This window comes from Canis lupus, chromosome 35 (genome assembly GCF_003254725.2).
Source record: "Canis lupus dingo isolate Sandy chromosome 35, ASM325472v2, whole genome shotgun sequence".
Lineage (NCBI taxonomy): Eukaryota > Metazoa > Chordata > Mammalia > Carnivora > Canidae > Canis > Canis lupus.
The window spans coordinates 22,403,003-22,421,330 of record NC_064277.1 but is presented as its reverse complement, the minus strand read 5'-3'; the positions used below and the strand labels follow the sequence as shown (position 1 = coordinate 22,421,330).

General features: G+C 42.8%; 1 protein-coding gene across 1 annotated transcript in view; it reads left to right on the top strand.

Moving 5' to 3' along the window:
• The window catches only part of DCDC2 (doublecortin domain containing 2), a 161,423-nt gene that overhangs the window by 130,969 nt on the left and 12,126 nt on the right, over nt 1-18,328 (top strand). The window contains exon 8 of the mRNA XM_025443189.3: nt 1,347-1,447. Coding sequence (XP_025298974.1) covers nt 1,347-1,447 — 101 coding nt within the window. The remainder of the gene's footprint in view (nt 1-1,346; nt 1,448-18,328) is intronic.

Below are 18,328 nucleotides of genomic sequence, written 5' to 3'. Positions count from 1 at the left end.
TTGCTTTAGATAATCCTCAAAAGGAGTTAATCCATGTGAATTAATCAGCTTTGAGGGCAGCTTTGTTGTCCCTGGGTTTTAAAAAGGAGAGTAGAGAAGCCAATATCCAGTCAAGTTCCAAAAAAAAGTAATTAAAAAGTAGAATGGTTTCTCTAGGAGAAACAAGAAGGGCTTGAGTTTGGGTACATTTCCTCCCTCCTTACCTCCCCTTTTCACCTGGTTCTATCTTCTAAGTGCCCGTAGTGATCTGCTTACCCTGTTCTAGCACATCCACCAGGGCACCTTACTGGGGTGTATATACGTCTCTGAACATACACTCATTGGTCTGTAAGCAACCGGAGTGAACAGCCTACATCTCATTTATATCTTAGGTGGCCAAATGGACTCACCTGGTGCCTTGCATATAATTGGTCCTCCACAAATGTAAAAGTATGTTTTTAATTTTGTCATAAATAACGAGTGACTTTATAACTCAACCATGACACGTGTCAGAAAATTGTGTTCTGGGAAACAAGCTTCCATTGGAGAAATAGAGGAGGTTTTAAGATAAGAGATGAACCCATATTTTCTAGACTACAGGGGTAGTCTAATAAATTTCTAGAGAAGGAGGTGAAATTTCCATCCCTGGAGATCCTTGAAAATTGCACGCAGGAAAGATCTGGGAGGAGGACTGAAGCATCACACCTATTTTGGGGCGCACAGATAGAATGACAAACGATTCTGTGATTCTTTGATGACTTGGCCTGGAGGAGAAAAGACTGAGGGGAAACAGGAAAACAGTGGTCCATGCTTTCTGTGGGAAAACAAGTCATGGGAGCTTAACCTAAAGCCTTAGACATTTAGATTACATTTTACGGTTAAGGCTTTTGAGACCTAGGCTGTGAAATCCTGTGGAAATCTGCAAAATAGAAGATTGATTTGTGTGAGACCTGGAGTCAACTCTGTGATTCTGTGGCAGGGAAAAACAGTATTTTTTAGAACAATATTTTAAGAGAATTATTCCAACACACTATATTCAGTGTACTCTAAAACTAGTATTTTCAGACACCAAGCCTCATCGCAGCTTTGTGGAAAGGAGTGGGGAGTAGATAACAGGTGTGAGGTCCTTTCTATGTAAATACTTTGCAGGGTTGTGTTACTAGATCAGCAGCCAGGGGGTGAGAAGGAGTCTGGGACACAGCTCTGCCTTGCTGGGTCAGCCTTGTCTTCATCACTGACCCTCTTCCCTGTGAAAATGCAGAAGGTGGAGGGGAAGAGCTACAAAAACCCTGTGCAGTTTCAACATTCAGCCACATGATGTCACAATTGGATTTTTATTTTCACTGTGCATTTGTCTCCAATAATAGATGAAGGCGTTTTCAAAGCCGGAGCAGAGAGGTCTGAGACACGGGGAGCAGCAGAAGTCCAAGAAGATGAAGACACTCAAGTTGAGATCCCAGTTGACCAGGTAGTCCCCACGTTTTAAAAAATATATGTAAGCTGATGACCACTTTTTTCTTTCAAGTTTTGTGTTATCTGCTCCAGGCTATTACTACGCATATGCTGGTTCAAACCTCTCAGGTGCTGGGTGGCCAAGTGACCTACAACATACCGTCAGGTCTTCCTAATATTCCTACAAAGAATAGCCATTTGGGCTGTCCTTTAAAAATTTTAAACTTTTTTTATAATCATAGAAAATGATGTAACTTAACAAATAGCGTTGAAGAATGAGGTGGATTGGGGTAAACCATGAGATAACAGAGAGGGAGAAAGTTTGATAAAGAAGAAGGAATATTGGGAAAAAAAGAATATTGGCTGGGGATTTTTATCTTGAAAAAAGTCCTCCATTTAGAAAAGCAATTTTTAAAAAATGCTGTGATATTCTCTCCTTTAAGGTCCTTGGAATTGTTGTGGGTGGAATTTATTTTTCATAAAATAATTGCTTAGACAAATACAATTTGCTATGTGTGTCTTGATTTCAGACCAATGGAACACTGTACTCATAGGAGTGAGAGAATGAGACTGAGTGTGTGAGTGTGTGTGTCTGTACATGTTCTTGTAGAAGGGATGAAGTAGTGTTAGTGTTGGTTAAATGATGCAAAAAATAAGTCAGTTAGGCTTTTTAATACAATTCAACCAGATTTCTTACATTGCTAAATGGAAGATGGGAATTGAGTTGGGGAGGGGGAAATCATCACCCCAGGTTCAGGGGAATGAGAAGTCACGAGGAATTGCCACTTGTCCTCTGACTATTATGGTATTTCCTTTTCGGAAAGCAAATTTCACAATCCAGCAGGTTCCATAGATGATCTTCTCAATTATATTTGTCTTAACAGTGTGGCAGTGAAATTGCCGCTCGATTATTCCACAGGCATTTCCCATAAGCATCGCCTTCCTGATGAAAAGCCTAATGTGTTAAAAATCACACAGATTTCAAAAATCCAATTTATTACCCAGGATTAGCTACAACTCATAATTTTTCATAAACTCCAGTTATAGGTATTTTTTTCCCTGAGGGAAAATGGAATTTTAAGTCTTCTCTGAAGCTATAATTAAATGTTACATTTTAAGACAAAGAAGACTAATCATCATGTCTATTCAGCCCCTGACAGCTGCCCCAAAACAAGACGAATGGATTCCAAAGTCAAAACGCCAGATATCAAGAGAGAAAAATCTTACCATTATTACCAAAAGAGAAATCTCTTTGTTAAAAATCACTTAACATGTTTCAAAATCTGTGCTAGGTATTTCTTTACTTGTAAGTTTGGTATTGTAGGGAAGTGGGGGAGCTGACGGATGGAATGGTCTCTGATACTACCAGAACAGCCTGGGATAAGTGTGTGCAGAGCTTCGTTTCTTATCTGACTGGGGAGGGTTAGCTTATTAAAATACAAGTATGGAGAGAAAGTGAGTCAACGGATTGGTAGAAGCCAGGCAGCATCAACAATGATGTTGGTTTGAAGGAAATAAAACTGGGTAACAAAAGGTCAGAATTCCTTTCTTCTTTGATCCTATTAATAATAGAGCTGGAATTGGCTAGCACATGTGGCTGGCAAGACATACTTAGGGGGGTCAGGTGTTAGAGTCATTCCCTCTATGGGCCGGTGAGCTTTTGCTCCATATCCTAAGCAGCTCCATATCCTAAGGTGTGGAGAAATGCGTGGAAAGCTCCATTATAGTTAGAACAACTCTGAGGATGGACTCTCATGGTGTTCTTTGTGAAGCGGTCGGTACCCTTTACTAAGTACCTACCAAGCGCCAGGCATCGTCCCAGGCACTTTTATCTCATGTAATTGTGTTGACAGCCCTGAAACATAGGTCTTATCACCCCTACGTTATATATAGAAGGCACGTGAGCTCATGGCAGGTAGAATTGCTTGTCCAGGATTGTACCATTACATAGAGGAGTTTGTTTTTGAATGCACGTCTGTCCAATTTCAAAGTGTATGAATGATCCAGGGAAAGAGTATTAAATGCAACAACAACAAAAACAAAAACAAAAACAAAACTCCAAAAGCCAATTATTAGATTAATGAAGGAAAAAATTCCTGCATAAGAAAGGAAAATGTAGTCATCCTATACTACTTGGCTCAGCTATACATGACACTTGCATACACTCCCTTTTGGGCCATACCTAGTTAACTTCTTTGGACTGATTTCCTTTCATCCAAATGGTTCATATTATGACTTTAGTCAGAGGGCCATGGACAAGCGTGTGTGTGCATGCGTGCATGTGTATGTGTGTGTATGTATAAATATCATGTGTAATTGGCCAAGTAATTTATCTCTGCCTGAAAAGCAGATCAAGTTTTAGAGGTAAATATTGCTAGGAGCCAATTCTCCCCTTGTGTTTCTGCATATCTTATGAGCAGAGAGACAGGTTGCCTTTGTTCTGGACTATCTTTTCTTTTTTTCCTTTTTTGGACTGTCTTTTCAAAGATGTTTGAATTAGCTTGGAAGACAGATGTAGTGACTTCCTCTGGAACAATCATTGTCAACTGGAGGCAGTCTTGCCTCTAAGGGATGTTTGGCAATTTCTGGGGACATTTTTGATTGTTAAAACTGAGGGAGTACTCCTGGCATCTGGTGCGAAGTGGCCAAGGATGCTGCTAAATATCTTGTAATGTGCTTGACAGCCCTCACAACCAAAAATTATCCAGTCCAAAATGCTAATAGTGCTGAGATGAGAACCCCTGGTGTCGAGCAAAGGCCAGGTTTGTTTATTGTCCGGTATAATAAAGATAATGTCTTCCTGTGATGCAAGGGTCAGGGAGATTTAGTATCTATTATAAAAAATATGGTGCCATCAAACCATATGCTCAAAACTAGTCAACATTGGGAGCAGCTGGGTGGCACAGTCGGTGTAGGATCCGATTCTTGGTTTTGGCTCTGGTCGTGATCTCAGGGCCTGGGATCGAACCCTGTGTTGGGTTCGTGGAATCTTCTTAAGACACTCTTCCTCTCCCTCTGCCCTTCCCACTCCTGTATGCGTACTCTCTCTCTGTGTCTCTCAAATAAATAAATACATCCATCTGAAGAAGAAACTAGTCAAAATTGCCAATGTTATGTATGTTCTGGCACAATAAAAGTATTCAGAAAAGATTGGGTTCTTTCCATGGTGATATCCTGGCTACTGCTCTTGTTGTGAGCAATAAAGTTCTTTGTCTCTGACCCAGGAGTCTCATGTCTTTGGCCATGTCCATGAAATCATGGCAGGCTAATGAGTAAGCTTGTAAGTAGGGTAAAACTTCAGACCTTCCATAGGGCTTGCCTCTGCTGCATGGTGTGTGTATGTTTAAGTGCATGTAAATGTGGACTAATTGTAGCTAAGAACATGGCTCAGCTCTGTCCCGATGTTCAGACTCTTGTCATTTTTTAGATGATCTTGGATCTAATACTACTCCCAAACCCATGGGAAACTGAAGAATGGCACTTTTTAAAAAATGTATTTGAGGAGGCCAGAATAAATATTGTTTCTCAGGAGAGAGTTTAGGTCTAACAAGAATAAAGTACTATTTTAAAAATTAATTTTTTTTGCATGCACACTCCCAATCAGTCTGATTTCTCCTAAGCAGTGGAGCAAGTGGTTACATCCTGGCACTGGTGACTCATGTGGCACTTATAAATTGATGCTTTTCCAAGCTAAGGAGGTAAGAAATGAGCCTGCTCCGAGTTAAGTAAACTGCCTCTAATAAGATCAAGTGGAGAACCCACCATCATCTCAGAAACCCAAGTAATCAAATATCTATAAAATAGGCAAATAACAAGTTATATTTTGGATTTTGTAACATTGTAAAAGAGGGCAGAAGATGGGGATAGTCACTTTTGAGTGGTTTCAGATTATTTTATAGCTCTCCTCATCCATTTGCAGTTAATTTTAAATAGTAAAATAATGAGAATTACAAGATTTTTTTATGCTAAGTAGTTTCATTAAATAACATTTTATTTTATTTTTTTTAATATTTATTTATTTATTTATTTATTTATTTATTTATTTATTTATTTATTTATGATAGTCACAGAGAGAGAAAGAGAGAGAGGCAGAGACAGAAGCAGGCTCCATGCACCGGGAGCCCAATGTGGGATTCGATCCTGGGTCTCCAGGATCGCGCCCTGGGCCAAAGGCAGGCGCCAAACCGCTGCGCCACCCAGGGATCCCCCTAAATAACATTTTAGCTATATCATGAACACTGGAGCAGTGAAAGCTTTTTTTTTTTAATTGGAGATTGTGATATATACACTTCTTGTTTATTTAAAATATCATTAACCATTAATAAAGTTACACATATAATCTTTTTTAGAATTTAACAACAATTACAGCAAAGGTAGCAATGCCATGCCTCACCCCTTCTCACCTGGTTTCCTGTTCCACAGAGATAACCCATGCGAACCAGTTCCGTTCTTTCTCGTAGAATACACCATGATATTTGTCAACCATACAGCCTTCCCTCTCTTCCATTTTAATACCTCTGAAATCTTTGGATCTTTTTTTTTTTTTTAAGATTTTATTTATTTATTCATGAGAGACAGAGAGATAGAGAAGCAGAGACACAGGCAGAGGGAGTAGCAGGCTCCACACAGGGAGCCCGATGTGGGACTCGATCCTGGGATTCCAGGACCACGCCATGGGCTGAAGGCAGGCACTAAGCTGGAGTCACCCAGGGATCCCAAAATCTTCGGATCTTAAAAGTGATTGCATGTCATCGTTTAATTGGCTTTTTCCCCTCTTATTCTAAGAGGTACATAAAATAACGGACATCCTTTTAAATAGGTGACATCTCCAATTTAATAAAATAAGTTTCTTGATTTTAGTTTTCAGATTTAGATATGATTAACGTTATCTCTAATGCCCCTGGAAGACGGTTATTTAAAACTCTTACTCTTCCCACCCACCAGTAAGGCCACATGCCCGTGCGCTCGCACACACGACCCTCTCAGTTCTCTCCACTCTGATTTTGTGATGATTTTTGGTTAAGTCAGTATTTAATCTGCATGTCATTTTTACCATGTCAGCTTTATTATTGTTAGTTGAGCCACATAGTGGACTCTTGTTACATTTCCTGAGTACCACTCTCCTCCTCCTTCCTATTTTAGTACTTGTCTTTTTTATTCATTTGCTTAGTTTTCTGTGTAGCTATTACCAAGCCATTTCTAGACTCTGCTAGGCAGTTGACTTCCTCTTACTCTATGCAAGCATGTGCAGTGATGATACCGTTTCAACTTCATCTTTTCCTCGGACACGTCTGTCATTCATTTGCCTCAGGCTGGTTAGGTATTCTCTAGATCTGCTTTGTAGAGTTATCCTGGTATTTTTTTTCTTTACCATTATTTTGGGAATTTCCTTCACTTCTTTAGGGGATGGCTCTCTTATTTCTTGGATTCCACATCTTCTTTCTGGTTACACCTTCATTTGTTGTGGAATTCACCCAAGTAGCCGCCTGGGAACAGCTGTATGGGAAGCACCTGGTGTTTCAGGCTTTCCAGGTCTGAACATGTCTTTTTCTTTTTCCTTTATTATTATTTTTTTTAAGATTTTATTTATTCACAAGAGACACAGAAAGAGACAGAGACATAGGCAGAAGGAAAAGCAGGCTCCCTGTGGGGAGCTTGATGAGGTACTTGATCCCAGGACCCCAGGATCACGACCTGAGCTGAAAGCAGGTGCTCAACCACTGAGCCACCCAGGTGTCCTGAACATGTCTTTTTTTCTACTAAAACTTGACAGTAGGATGGCTAAGTATAAAATTTTAGGTGAGATAATGATTTCTTGGAGAATTTTGAAATCACCACTCAGTTGTCCTTTCCATCCAGAAGGGCAGAAGGGAAGTTTGATGCCATTCTATTTCTTGAATCTTTGTAAATAATCCTTTTTCCCCTCTTTGGAAGCTTTAAGGCTCTTTTTCTTTGTTTCTGCTGTTTTTTTTTGTTTTGTTTTGTTTTCTTTTTAAAAAATTTTTTTTTTTAATTTTTATTTATTTATGATAGTCACAGAGAGAGAGAGGCAGAGACACAGGCAGAGGGAGAAGCAGGCTCCATGCACCGGGAGCCCGATGCGGGATTCGATCCCGGGTCTCCAGGATCATGCCCTGGGCCAAAGGCAGGCGCCAAACCACTGCGCCACCCAGGGATCCCTGTTTCTGCTGTTTTGAAAATTTCCAGTTATGTGCCTTGGTGCAGCTCTTTTTCCTTACTGGACTTGGTACAGAGAGGGATTTTTTTTTTTTTTTTAAGATTTTATTTGTTTGAGAGAGAAAGAGAGAGAGACTTCTTAGACTGACCTTCCACTTATCTCTCCTATGTTCCACCTCTATAATTTTTTCTATTTTTTCAACTTCTTTTAAAATAAGAGATCCTCAGCATTTATCTTCCATCTCTTGTTTTTTCTTGTCATAATATTTTTAATTTCTAAGAGCTCTTTCATATTCTCTGAATATTCATTTTTATAGCATCCTATTCTTGTTTTATGGATGGGATATCTTTATTATCTCCAAGGATTCATCTACTAATTTAAACTTTCTTTTCCTGTACTATCTGTTTCTTTTGAGTTTCTTTGTTTCTTTCTAGGTTTTGATCTCTGTCTCCATGTTAGAGGTGTTCTTTGGCTGCTTGGTTAGATTTTTTTTTTTTTAATTGAAATATATCTGACATGTAACATTTTATAAATTTAAGGTGTATGTTTGGTTAGATTTTAGGGTGAAGCATTAGGGAAACTCTATGCTTATGGGCACAGCTCCTCAGGTTGGGGGAGTTCACTGCAGGGTGATTGGTTTTTGCCATTTCATTGGCAGACCTCCATTTTTCATTGTTGTTTTGGGTTGTCTCTTTTCTTTGAATGGAATCTTTCCAGTATGTCAGCATGACCATGGGATGGGGACCTTGGGATTTTGTGTTAGGTAAAGAGATTTATTCTTGGTTTCAATAGGTGTCCTAGGTGCCCTTGTTCTCAGCTGCACTGAGTCCAGCTCCCTTGTAGTTCAACATCTTTAGAGAAGAAACCTCCTGTATTTCTCAAGGGCGGGGGTGGGTGGGTGGGGAAGAGTGGATCTGGGGAGTCTTTCTGCTTCTTTTAAAGACTCTAAGCCAGTCCCCCTATTTTTAGTCACACTGACCCCTATTTACACCACTTCTTCCAGACAGAGATGGTGCCGCCAGTCCCTCAGCCTTCTATAGGTCCTTCAGCATGCAGAGGTTTGCTTCTTGGATTCTCCTCCCACAGGAGCGAATTTTAATGGTATCAGTTCTGCTGTTACTGGCCCTATATCTTTTAGCTTTACTGTTTCTTGGAGTTTGTGGCTTTTATTTCCTCTCCAGGCTTCTGTACCCATACCGGTTCATTCTTTTAAAAAAATTGCCTCTATTGACAGTTTAGAGGGACATCAGAAGGGAGCTGAGGAGAAAAAACCCTCACATTTGTTCAACTTGCCATGTTTAACCAGAAACCACTTCCACACTAATTCGTCACAGGGAAAATAAACGGTCTTTATAGAATTTCCGCTAGTGATGGAAACTGGCAGTTTGTGACCAAATCTCTTAGAATCTTCTCTGGCTGGCTTGGGGCTTACAGGATCTCCTTACTACCCCAGATACTCTTCAGCATCCCAAACCGCAGCACATCATGTTATAAACACCCGTCCTGGATTATACACTTATGTCATTTGCCCAGAATCTGGGGGCATTTGAGCTTGTGATCATTACACATAAAGAATACGCCATTAAAAAATCTGGAGTTGAGGCACTTGGGTGGCTCAGTTGGTTAAGCATCTGTCTTCAGCTCAGGTCATGATCCCAGGACCCTGGTATGGAGGCGGGGGGTGGGCTCCCTGCTTAGCAGAGAGTCTGTCTCTTCCTTTCTCTCTGCTCCTCCCCCTGCTTGTGCTCCCCCCTTTCTGTCAAATAAACAAAACCTTAAAAAAAAAACAAAAACAGATGCTGGTGCAAACTTCTTATTTTGCCATCAAAGACACGAAGCCCTATCTTCCCACAGAGCCACAGCCTGTTGATGAGGGAGTCCACACAGGCACCCAGGGCTCCTAGCTTCTAGCTTGGAACTCTCTCTCTTTGAACACCTTGAGGAAGGGCAGTGGGGGAGATTAGGGACTTCTAGTTTTCCCACAAACAGCAACACATTCCATCTGTGTGGAGGGCGACTCAGCTATCTCTGCCCTCACTGAAGTGAGAGGGATCATTGTATAAACAATATTTCCACCATTCTTTCTTCTCAAGTCCTCTCCTCTCTGTGAATCACGTTCACGTTTGCTGCTGCAAGCCTCGTGCACAGCTGCAGGAGTTAAGATGGGGTGATCTGGCTTCTTGATTTCCCCGTGCATCATCAACAAGGCTGTTTGTGACATCCCGTTTGTAGATTTGTGTTTACTTGGCAGAAATGGTATTAAACATTAAAATATAGCCTTCAGGGATTTCTGATGTAAGCAAGAGAAAATCAACATTTACTTCTAAAGTGAGAGAACTTAATGGAGATTTTTTTTTTCCCTAATGATGACTAAAATATTCTCAAGCTATCTAAATATAAGTTTTCCGTGTAGTATGTGTTCCCCTCTGGGTGTCTCAGGAGCATGGGGAGCTCCATGGGCTCAGGTGAGCCACTCTCAGCAGGTGGCTGGCCAGAGCCTCACTCTGCTGTGTCCTTGCAGGGTCACATCGGTGAACATAGCCACCTTTTGTGTAGGTCACGGTACTTCAAACCACATCTAAACCTTTTATTATTTTTTTCTTTTCCCTCTATGAAAGCTGAAAACGGGGAAGCAGTCCACTGCGATCATGAAAAATTGAAACTGATTATTTCAAAACACCTCATTCTTGGGGTGGACATGACTTTCAGTTTCCATGGCAACAGAACTAAAAACAAGTAGGGTGACTTCTGTATCTGCAACGCCAGTGAAATCCACAGAATCTCCTTCCAGAAGAGCCAGAAACAATCCCTCACTCTTTCCCAAGGCGCAGATGTGCTTGTGAATGGTACATGTGAAGAGGAAGAGGAGGTATCTGAGGTTGTCGTTTTGGTGCTCATCTCCAACTCCTGGTAGGGTGTGCTTCAGGGAGGAGACCTGTGATTAGGGAGGATACTTCAACTAGAAAGTTCTAGCTGGTGCTGTTACCTGAGATAGCAAGAGTCTTAAACCTTTAACGTCTGTTCCTCAGAGAATTTTGACATAACTATAAGACAAACTAACATTCACTTCTGAAGTGGGCAGAATGTCAGCTGTGGTCTCTGATTAGATGCCGTCCCCATTTCTAATTTTCGGTGCTGCTGCGGCTGTCAGAGGTGTGATGTGAGTTTAAAGTGCAAGTCATTCGAGCAACCCCAGCTGTCTGAGAATACCATCCAAGTAATTGATGCTTTCGACATTTTGTGACTCATTTCCATATAATTTCCATATTCCATCTTCCTTCTTCATACCACTCAGGAATCCTGAGTTAACCTTCGTCCCCGCACGCACATTCTCTAGGAATCCTGAGTACTTACGGTTTCCCCTGAGCCGTCCCCACTAGGACGCAGCAAGCGCTAATAACTATCAGACCTTTCCTGACTTGTCATACAAATCAGCCATTATCTCAGGCTGCCCATTGCAAAATAAGTAGTAAGAAATGCATATAAGCCAGTGCAGGCAAGAGACATCTGGAATGCCAGCACTGATGTTGTATTAAGGAGAAATATGGAACATTTCTAGTGGAAGTTTTTTTAAATTTTTTTTTTAATTTTTATTTCTTTATGATAGTCACAGAGAGAGAGAGAGGCAGACACACAGGCAGAGGGAGAAGCAGGCTCCATGCACCGGGAGCCCGACGTGGAATTCGATCCCGGGTCTCCAGGATCGCGCCCTGGGCCAAAGGCAGGCGCTAAACCGCTGCGCCACCCAGGGATCCCCTCTAGTGGAAGTTTTTAAGAGCAATTGCTTATGGTAAATAATGTGCTTTTTTTTTTTTTTTTTTTTTTTTTTTTTAAGAGGGAGGATGGGGGAAGGTTAGAGGGAGAAGGAAAAAGGAGAATATATATATTTTTAAGATTTTATTTATTTATTCATGAGAGACAGAGAGAGAGGCAGAGACACAGGCAGAGGGAGAGGCAGGCTTCCCGAAAAGAGCCCAATGCGAGACTCCATCCCGGACCCTGGGATCACGACTGGAGGGGAAGGCAGATGCTCAACTGCTGAGCCACCCAGGCATCCTGAGAAGGGGAATCTTTCTTTTTTTTTTTTTTTTTAAGATTTATTTATTTATTTATTCATGATAGACAGAGAGAGAGAGAGAGAGAGAGAGAGAGGCAGAGACACAGGAGGAGGGAAAGCAGGCTCCATGCCGGGAGCCCGACGTGGGACTCGATCCTGGGGCTCCAGGATCGTGCCCCAGGGCAAAGGCAGGCGCTAAACCATTGAGCCACCCAGGGATCCCGAGAAGGGGAATCTTAAGCAGACTCCTTGCTGAGCATGGAGCCCGATGCAGAGACTTGATCTCACAACCCTGGGATCATGACCTGAGCCCAAACCAAGAGTCCTATACTCAACCGACTGAGCCACCCAGGTGCCCCTAAGTAATGTGCTTTTTGAAAGGTAAAAGTTCTTGGCTTTCTTATAAAAACTTCTCTGTTTAAGGGTACATACTATGTGTAGTTGTACACGTGTGTGTAACGTGTCTGTTATTGTAGCTACTTTGGGGATGTTGAGGTCAGAAGGGCCTTGAGGCTGGAACCATTTAAATGACTTCTGTGATCCTTGTTGCATTATTATGTACGTTGGTTTAGTGAGTGTCTTGGAGAGGGTATAATGAATACCCTTCCTTGATTCCTGTGAAGCATGGAAATTGTGCTTTATACAGGACGTAGGATTCCACAGTTATTCATAGGAATCGGCTAGTCCTGAGATTTTAGGATGGATGTAATGTTTGGAGGAACAATTCCTACTCAAAAACTAGTTCTCTTAAATTTTAGTTAGTTGGCTAAAATTTGAGGTAAATGTCAGGGGAGAAGACTTGAAGTATAGGTGAAGTATCTTCCTGATATTGTTGCCTTTGCAATGAAATGCTGTGTCTCCTTTTTATTACGTGACTCTTAATGAACAGGGTAATGTCATCAGAATAAATCTTGCAGAATTGTCTTTATGGCTAAGCAACACTCTGTTGATAGTCAAGTCTATTTTCTCCCAGCTTTCAATAAAATTGATATTTTTTTAAACATAAAAAATACTATTTTTATTTAAAGAGGCACTATTTCAAGTCTATTTACAATTATAAATTTTAACCAAAAGTGCTTTCTGGAGGGATGGCTCAGTGGTTGAGTGTCTGTTTTGGGCTCAGGTCGTGATCCTGGGGTGCAGGGATCAAGTCCTGCATCTGGCTCCCCACAACAAGCCTGCTTCTCCCTCTGCCTGTGTCTCTGTCTCTCTCTTGGTGTCTCTCATGAATAAATAAATAAAATGTTAAAAAAAAAAACCTTCCCAAAGTGGTGGTTTATTTCTGACCATACCTGGAGAGTACCCTGTAAATACGAGCCTTGTCACCATCATCTGTCCCTTCCCAAAGTGGTTTATTTCTTCATACCTGGAGAGTGCCCAGTAAATATGAGCCTTGTTACCATCATCTGTCCCTTCCCAAAGGCACATATTGTGCTGGTTTTTACCTGTAGGAAGCATATTTGTGTTTAATTCAAGACAGTGGTATGTAATACCATGGTAAATGTGGCAGTGGATACAAAGGTGAATAAGGAAGCGCTCTTGCTTCTAGAAACTTCCAGAGGGCCTCTGCAGAGCCAAGACTGATATTTCCCCATTATTTCATAATCATTCCAAATATCTTTCAAGGCATCTACTTGATAGCAACTTTGTGTATCACATAAATAGTGTATAATCGCACACGGTAAGTAGAGTGTACTGATGGAATCTGGCAGGTGTCATGAGAGCACAGGTAAGGCATGGTGAAAGGAAGAGCATTGCAGGTGAAGATAGAGAGAACAGAATGAGTTAATAGCGTGGTGCAGGGGACAGGCCAGGGCTCCTTTCAGCCTTTTCCACAGAGGGCATTCATTCTCCCCTGTTCCCCAGCCCCCCCAGTACTTATGTCTGGAAAGGTCTGGGTTTGTCCTCCCCACCCCGCCACATCCAGCCAGCCCTCTTCCCTTCATGAAGAGCCCAACATCTCTAGTTTGTGCTGAGGGACTTTTAAAGGAAACAGTGTGGAGGGGAGAAGGAGGGAGAGAGAGGGAAGAATATGAATATGAACATGAACGCCTGTGGAGCTGAGGAGAAAATGGAGGTAAGGTGGTCTTGGTGAGCGTAGTGGTCTGCCCAGCTGTGAAACAAAGTACCCCAGCTGGGTGGCTTCTGCAGTAGACATTTACGGGGTCCCCCATTCTGGAGGCTGGGAGTCTGAGATGGTGTTGGCGGGTTGGTTTCTTCTGCATGCTCTCTCTTCAGCTGGTGGATGGATGTCTTCTCCCCAAGTCTTCACATAGTCTTCACTCTGTACCTGTCTGTGTCCTAATCTCTTGTAAGGATCAGTCATGTTGGACCAGAGCCCACCCTGTGGACCTCATTTCAAGTTAATTACCTCTTTAAAGGCTCCAACTCCAAATACAGTCACCTTGTCAGAGGTTAGGTCTTCAGCATGTAAATTTTGAGGGGACACAGTTCAGCCCCAAACAGTGAGAACGTGGGGTTTGTTTAGGCAGAGGCAGCATCTGCCTAGTACATGAAAAGACCAATATTCAGGGATGCCTGGGTGACTCAGTGGTTGAGCATCTGCCTATGGCTCAGGTCCTGATCCTGGGGTCCTGGGATCGAGTCCCATATCAGGCTCCCTGTGGGGTGGACAATCTCAGTGGACCAGAGTTTTAAATATCAGTTTGCATTTTTTAAAAAGATTTATTTATTTGAGAGAGAGAAAGAGAGTGAGAACGAGCACAGGGGGGTAGAGGGGCAGACAGCATCTCAAGCAGACACCCCACTGAGCATGGAACCTGACATGGGGCTCCATCCCAGGACCCCCAACATGACCTGAATGGAAATCAAGAGCCAACCACTTAACCAATTGAGCCACCCAGGGGCCCCAACATCAGCCTGCATTTTAACTGTATTAACCCATAAGGGCAAGACTGTCGCTAAGTGTCTTCTAGGACTTTTTTTTTTTTTTTTTTTTTTTTTTTGTGGGAATGAGATTTGGAAGGGAGATTGCTCTGAGTGGCCCACCAGAACACAAGTTCATTAGTGTAAACCCTGTGCTTGGCTTTTTCATCAGACAACCCCTAGAATCCTTCCATCCAATGGCAAGAAAAGTGGAGTGATGCCAGTAATAAACACAGATGTAGCTTGTTACGTTTACAGTGGTCTTTTCTGTGCATGGTCCTATTTGTTCCTACTACAATCCTGTGAGGTTGTTGTGATCATCCTCCAGTTCCAGAGGGGACTCAGGCCAGGTGTGCTGACTTCATTGGTACTAGGGTACTTTGCTGGCCTGAAGCAAGTCGCAGCTGCCTCACCCTGCACAGTGTGTATTTGACATTGCCTGTCGATGCCACCACTGCAGCAAACATCAGCAGTCACAGGTCGTGTGCAGGAGACCCCCGTGCTGTTGCTCAGGTAGGAACACCATCTCTCAGGATCACCTGAGAACTGGCTCCTGCCAGGTTAAGGGGCGAGATCTGCATGGGTGCTCTGCTTCCTTAGCTGCAGGAAGGACCTGTGATGGGACCTGGGGAAAGGGTTTTTTTTTTTCCCTTTCTGTTTCTCTTCCTTCTTCCTCACCTCCCTCAAGATGAATTACCATTTCTTAGTCTTGTCTTTTCCTTTGGGATACCTGCTGCCTTCCTCCCCATACTCCCCAGCCCCTCCTTTGGCTGTTGTGTCTACCCCTCTCTATCTAAATTATTAAACGTTATCAGGATCTTTGTATGGTTCTTTGAGGTGGGAGTGGAACGTGGGCTCTGTGTACCTGAGCCTTGCTCAGTGACTAAACGCTGGTGCCTGGCTAACTCTGACTGTGACCGTGTCCCCAGCAGTCAGGCAGGTCCAGCTAAGTGGACAGAGGCTAAGAACTCCATGGGGATTTTAAATAGTTATAAAGATTTTTTGGAGGGAGTCAGGGGACTAGGAATATTTTTCTAGCACTTTCTATGTTTCTAAGTAAGCTGCTAGTCTCAGATCTGTTTGTTCATTCATTCAGCACCACCAATGACTTCCTACTACGAGTTACCTGATTTTTGGGAAGGGAAGCTTTTTACACCTGAGACAAGGGAGATGCCTGCCTAGAGTGTGATTGCAGAATAAAGCAGGGAAGATAACCAGAAGTTGGTTCCTCAGTTAGGTGGCCACACAGAGCCGGCCACATAGCTCTCCCTGGTGGTCAGGAGTTGGGGCATATGATTCCTTTAAAAATTGAAGCAAGAGGAGCACCTGGGTGGCTTGGTTGGGCATCCAACTCTTGATTTCAGCTTAGGTCATGATCTCAGGGTTGTGGGATTGAGCTCCGTGTTGGACTCTGTGCTGGGTATAGAACCTGCCTAAGATTCTCTTTCCCTTTCCCTCTGTATCTCCCTTCCAGCTTGTTCTCTCTCTCTTTCTAAAAGAAAAAAAAAAGAAATTGAAGATTCTCCTAACATACAACTGAACATTAACCGTTCTTAAATATACAGATCTGTGGCCTTTAGAACATTCATGATGTTGTTCAGCTGTTACCTCTGTCTAGTTCCAGATCATTTTCCATCTCCCCAAAAGGAAACCCCATGCCTATTTTTAAAAAAGATGTATTTACTTATTTGAGAGAGACAGAAACAGAGTGTGCAAGCAGGGGGAGGAAGAAGCAGACTCCCCACTGAGCACAGAGCCGGATGTGGGGCTCCATTCCAGGACCCTGAGATCATGACCTGAGTTGAAACCCAAGAGTTGGACGCTTCAACCAACTGAGCCACCCAGGTGCCCCAAAACCTCATGCCTATTAAGTGAACTTTCCCATTCTCCCCTCTCCCCATGCCTGGCAACCACGAATCTGGTATCTGTCTCTATAGGTTGACCCATTCTGAATGCTTCACAGAAATGAAATCCTCCAATATGTGACTTTCTGTGGCTTTGTGCAGAGCTGTCTAACTCACAGCCTGCCCCCCAGGGAAGAGCTGTACTAGCTGTTAGATGACATCCCAAGGCCTTCTAAGAAGGACATTCACCCGAGTAAACTCTCCTTTGTGGGTGTCCCACTGCCAGGGCCGAACATCAGGCCACTGTTGTGTGAGGGTCATTGGAGTCCCGGAGAGTTTCTCTACAGCAAGAGAAGGAGGGAAAGGATTGAGGAAGTGAGCAGAGCTGACTTTGCCTCCTTTCTTCCTCATTGTCCTGAAGGACAGCTTCCTCCCCCCAGGGACCCCCACCCTACTGTGGAATGAGCATTCTTTTGCTTCTCTGCAGGCCTTCACCATGGTATAGATTTTATCTGTGTGTGTGTGTGTGTGTGTGTGTGTGTGTGTGAATGGGTGTGAAACCCGGTGTTCCTTCCGGGGACGATTTGATTGATGTATGCACTGGAAACATCCTTAATAATTTAATGCCTGCTTCAAAGGAGATTACACCAAAAAGCACATTGCTTTTCATTTATTCATTACAGATATGTCAGAGCAGAATTTTTTTTTTTCCTGGCCTGAGTTGTAGTGTCATAGTAATAATAAATTGTGTTCTACACTGTGGATATTTTCGAGGATTAAAAACCTTTTAACTCATGTTACTGTCTTATTTAAACTGATCCATTTGGTAGTGCAGCACCTCTATGTTGCATTTCGTAAAGTTGCACTAACCAGATGTGGCTTCATGTGAAGACGGTAAAATAGCCATGTTGGGAAAGTCTAATAGAAGTAATGGGATGGGAGGTGTAATACTAGGTGTTAGCAGTGGTGCTAGTGTGTTGTGCTCAAGATTGCGAATCCGAGAAACCACCAAGGAGCTGACACCGATGCAAGCGCATATTTATTAGCAAGCTCGAGCTTGGGTCCAAGTATACTCGACACAGCAGAGCAGGGACTTGGACCTCGAAGTGGGTTACAGCTGGGTTTTTTATAGGCTGGTCTAGGGGATTTTCAGAAGGGGTGGAAGAATTTCTCCAAGTCCTGTTTACATTCTGATGTGGGGCTTTCAAGGGCATTGAGCTCTGTTCTTATTCTAATATGGGACTTTCTACCATGGGTGTGGGCTCTGTTGTCTTTCTGATATGGGATTCTCTGCCGAGGGCAATTCTGAGCTCTGTTGTCTTTCTGATATGGGATTACCTGCCAAGGACATTGAGGACATTCTGCAGTTTTTCCCATAAAGTTCAGCTCCTATTCACAGGGGCCTAAGATGGCTGTACTTGTGCTAATGCTAAACTTGAGGTGGGATGGCCTTAATTTTTCTCGGCCTCCACAAGTGATGGTGGAAGAACAGGGCCTGAATTCAGGACTGGGTGTCTCCTTCCTTGGAGAGAGGTTAGAGTTTGTCCCAGTTGCTTGCATGAAAAGAAGAAAAAAAAATGTATATGTTTTTGGAAATTGGTAGTGAGGAAGAGGAGAAACACAAAACTAAGAACTAAGAACTAACTCACACTCGTTTTGCCACCTTTTGGTATAAATCTAGATTTCATGAAGGGAAAACAGACTTTTCCTGTTGACACAGAAGTAGTCACCTTGGGGCACCTGGGTGGCTCAGTCTGTTGAGCATCTGCCTTCGGCTCAGGTCATGATCTCAGGGTCCTGGGATGGAGCCCCGCTTCGGACTCCCTGCTCAGTGGGGAGTTGCTTCAACCCTTGCCTCTGCCTGCTGCCCCACCCCCACTCATGTGCACGCGCACACACACTCTCTCTCAAATAAATAAATAAGATCTTTAA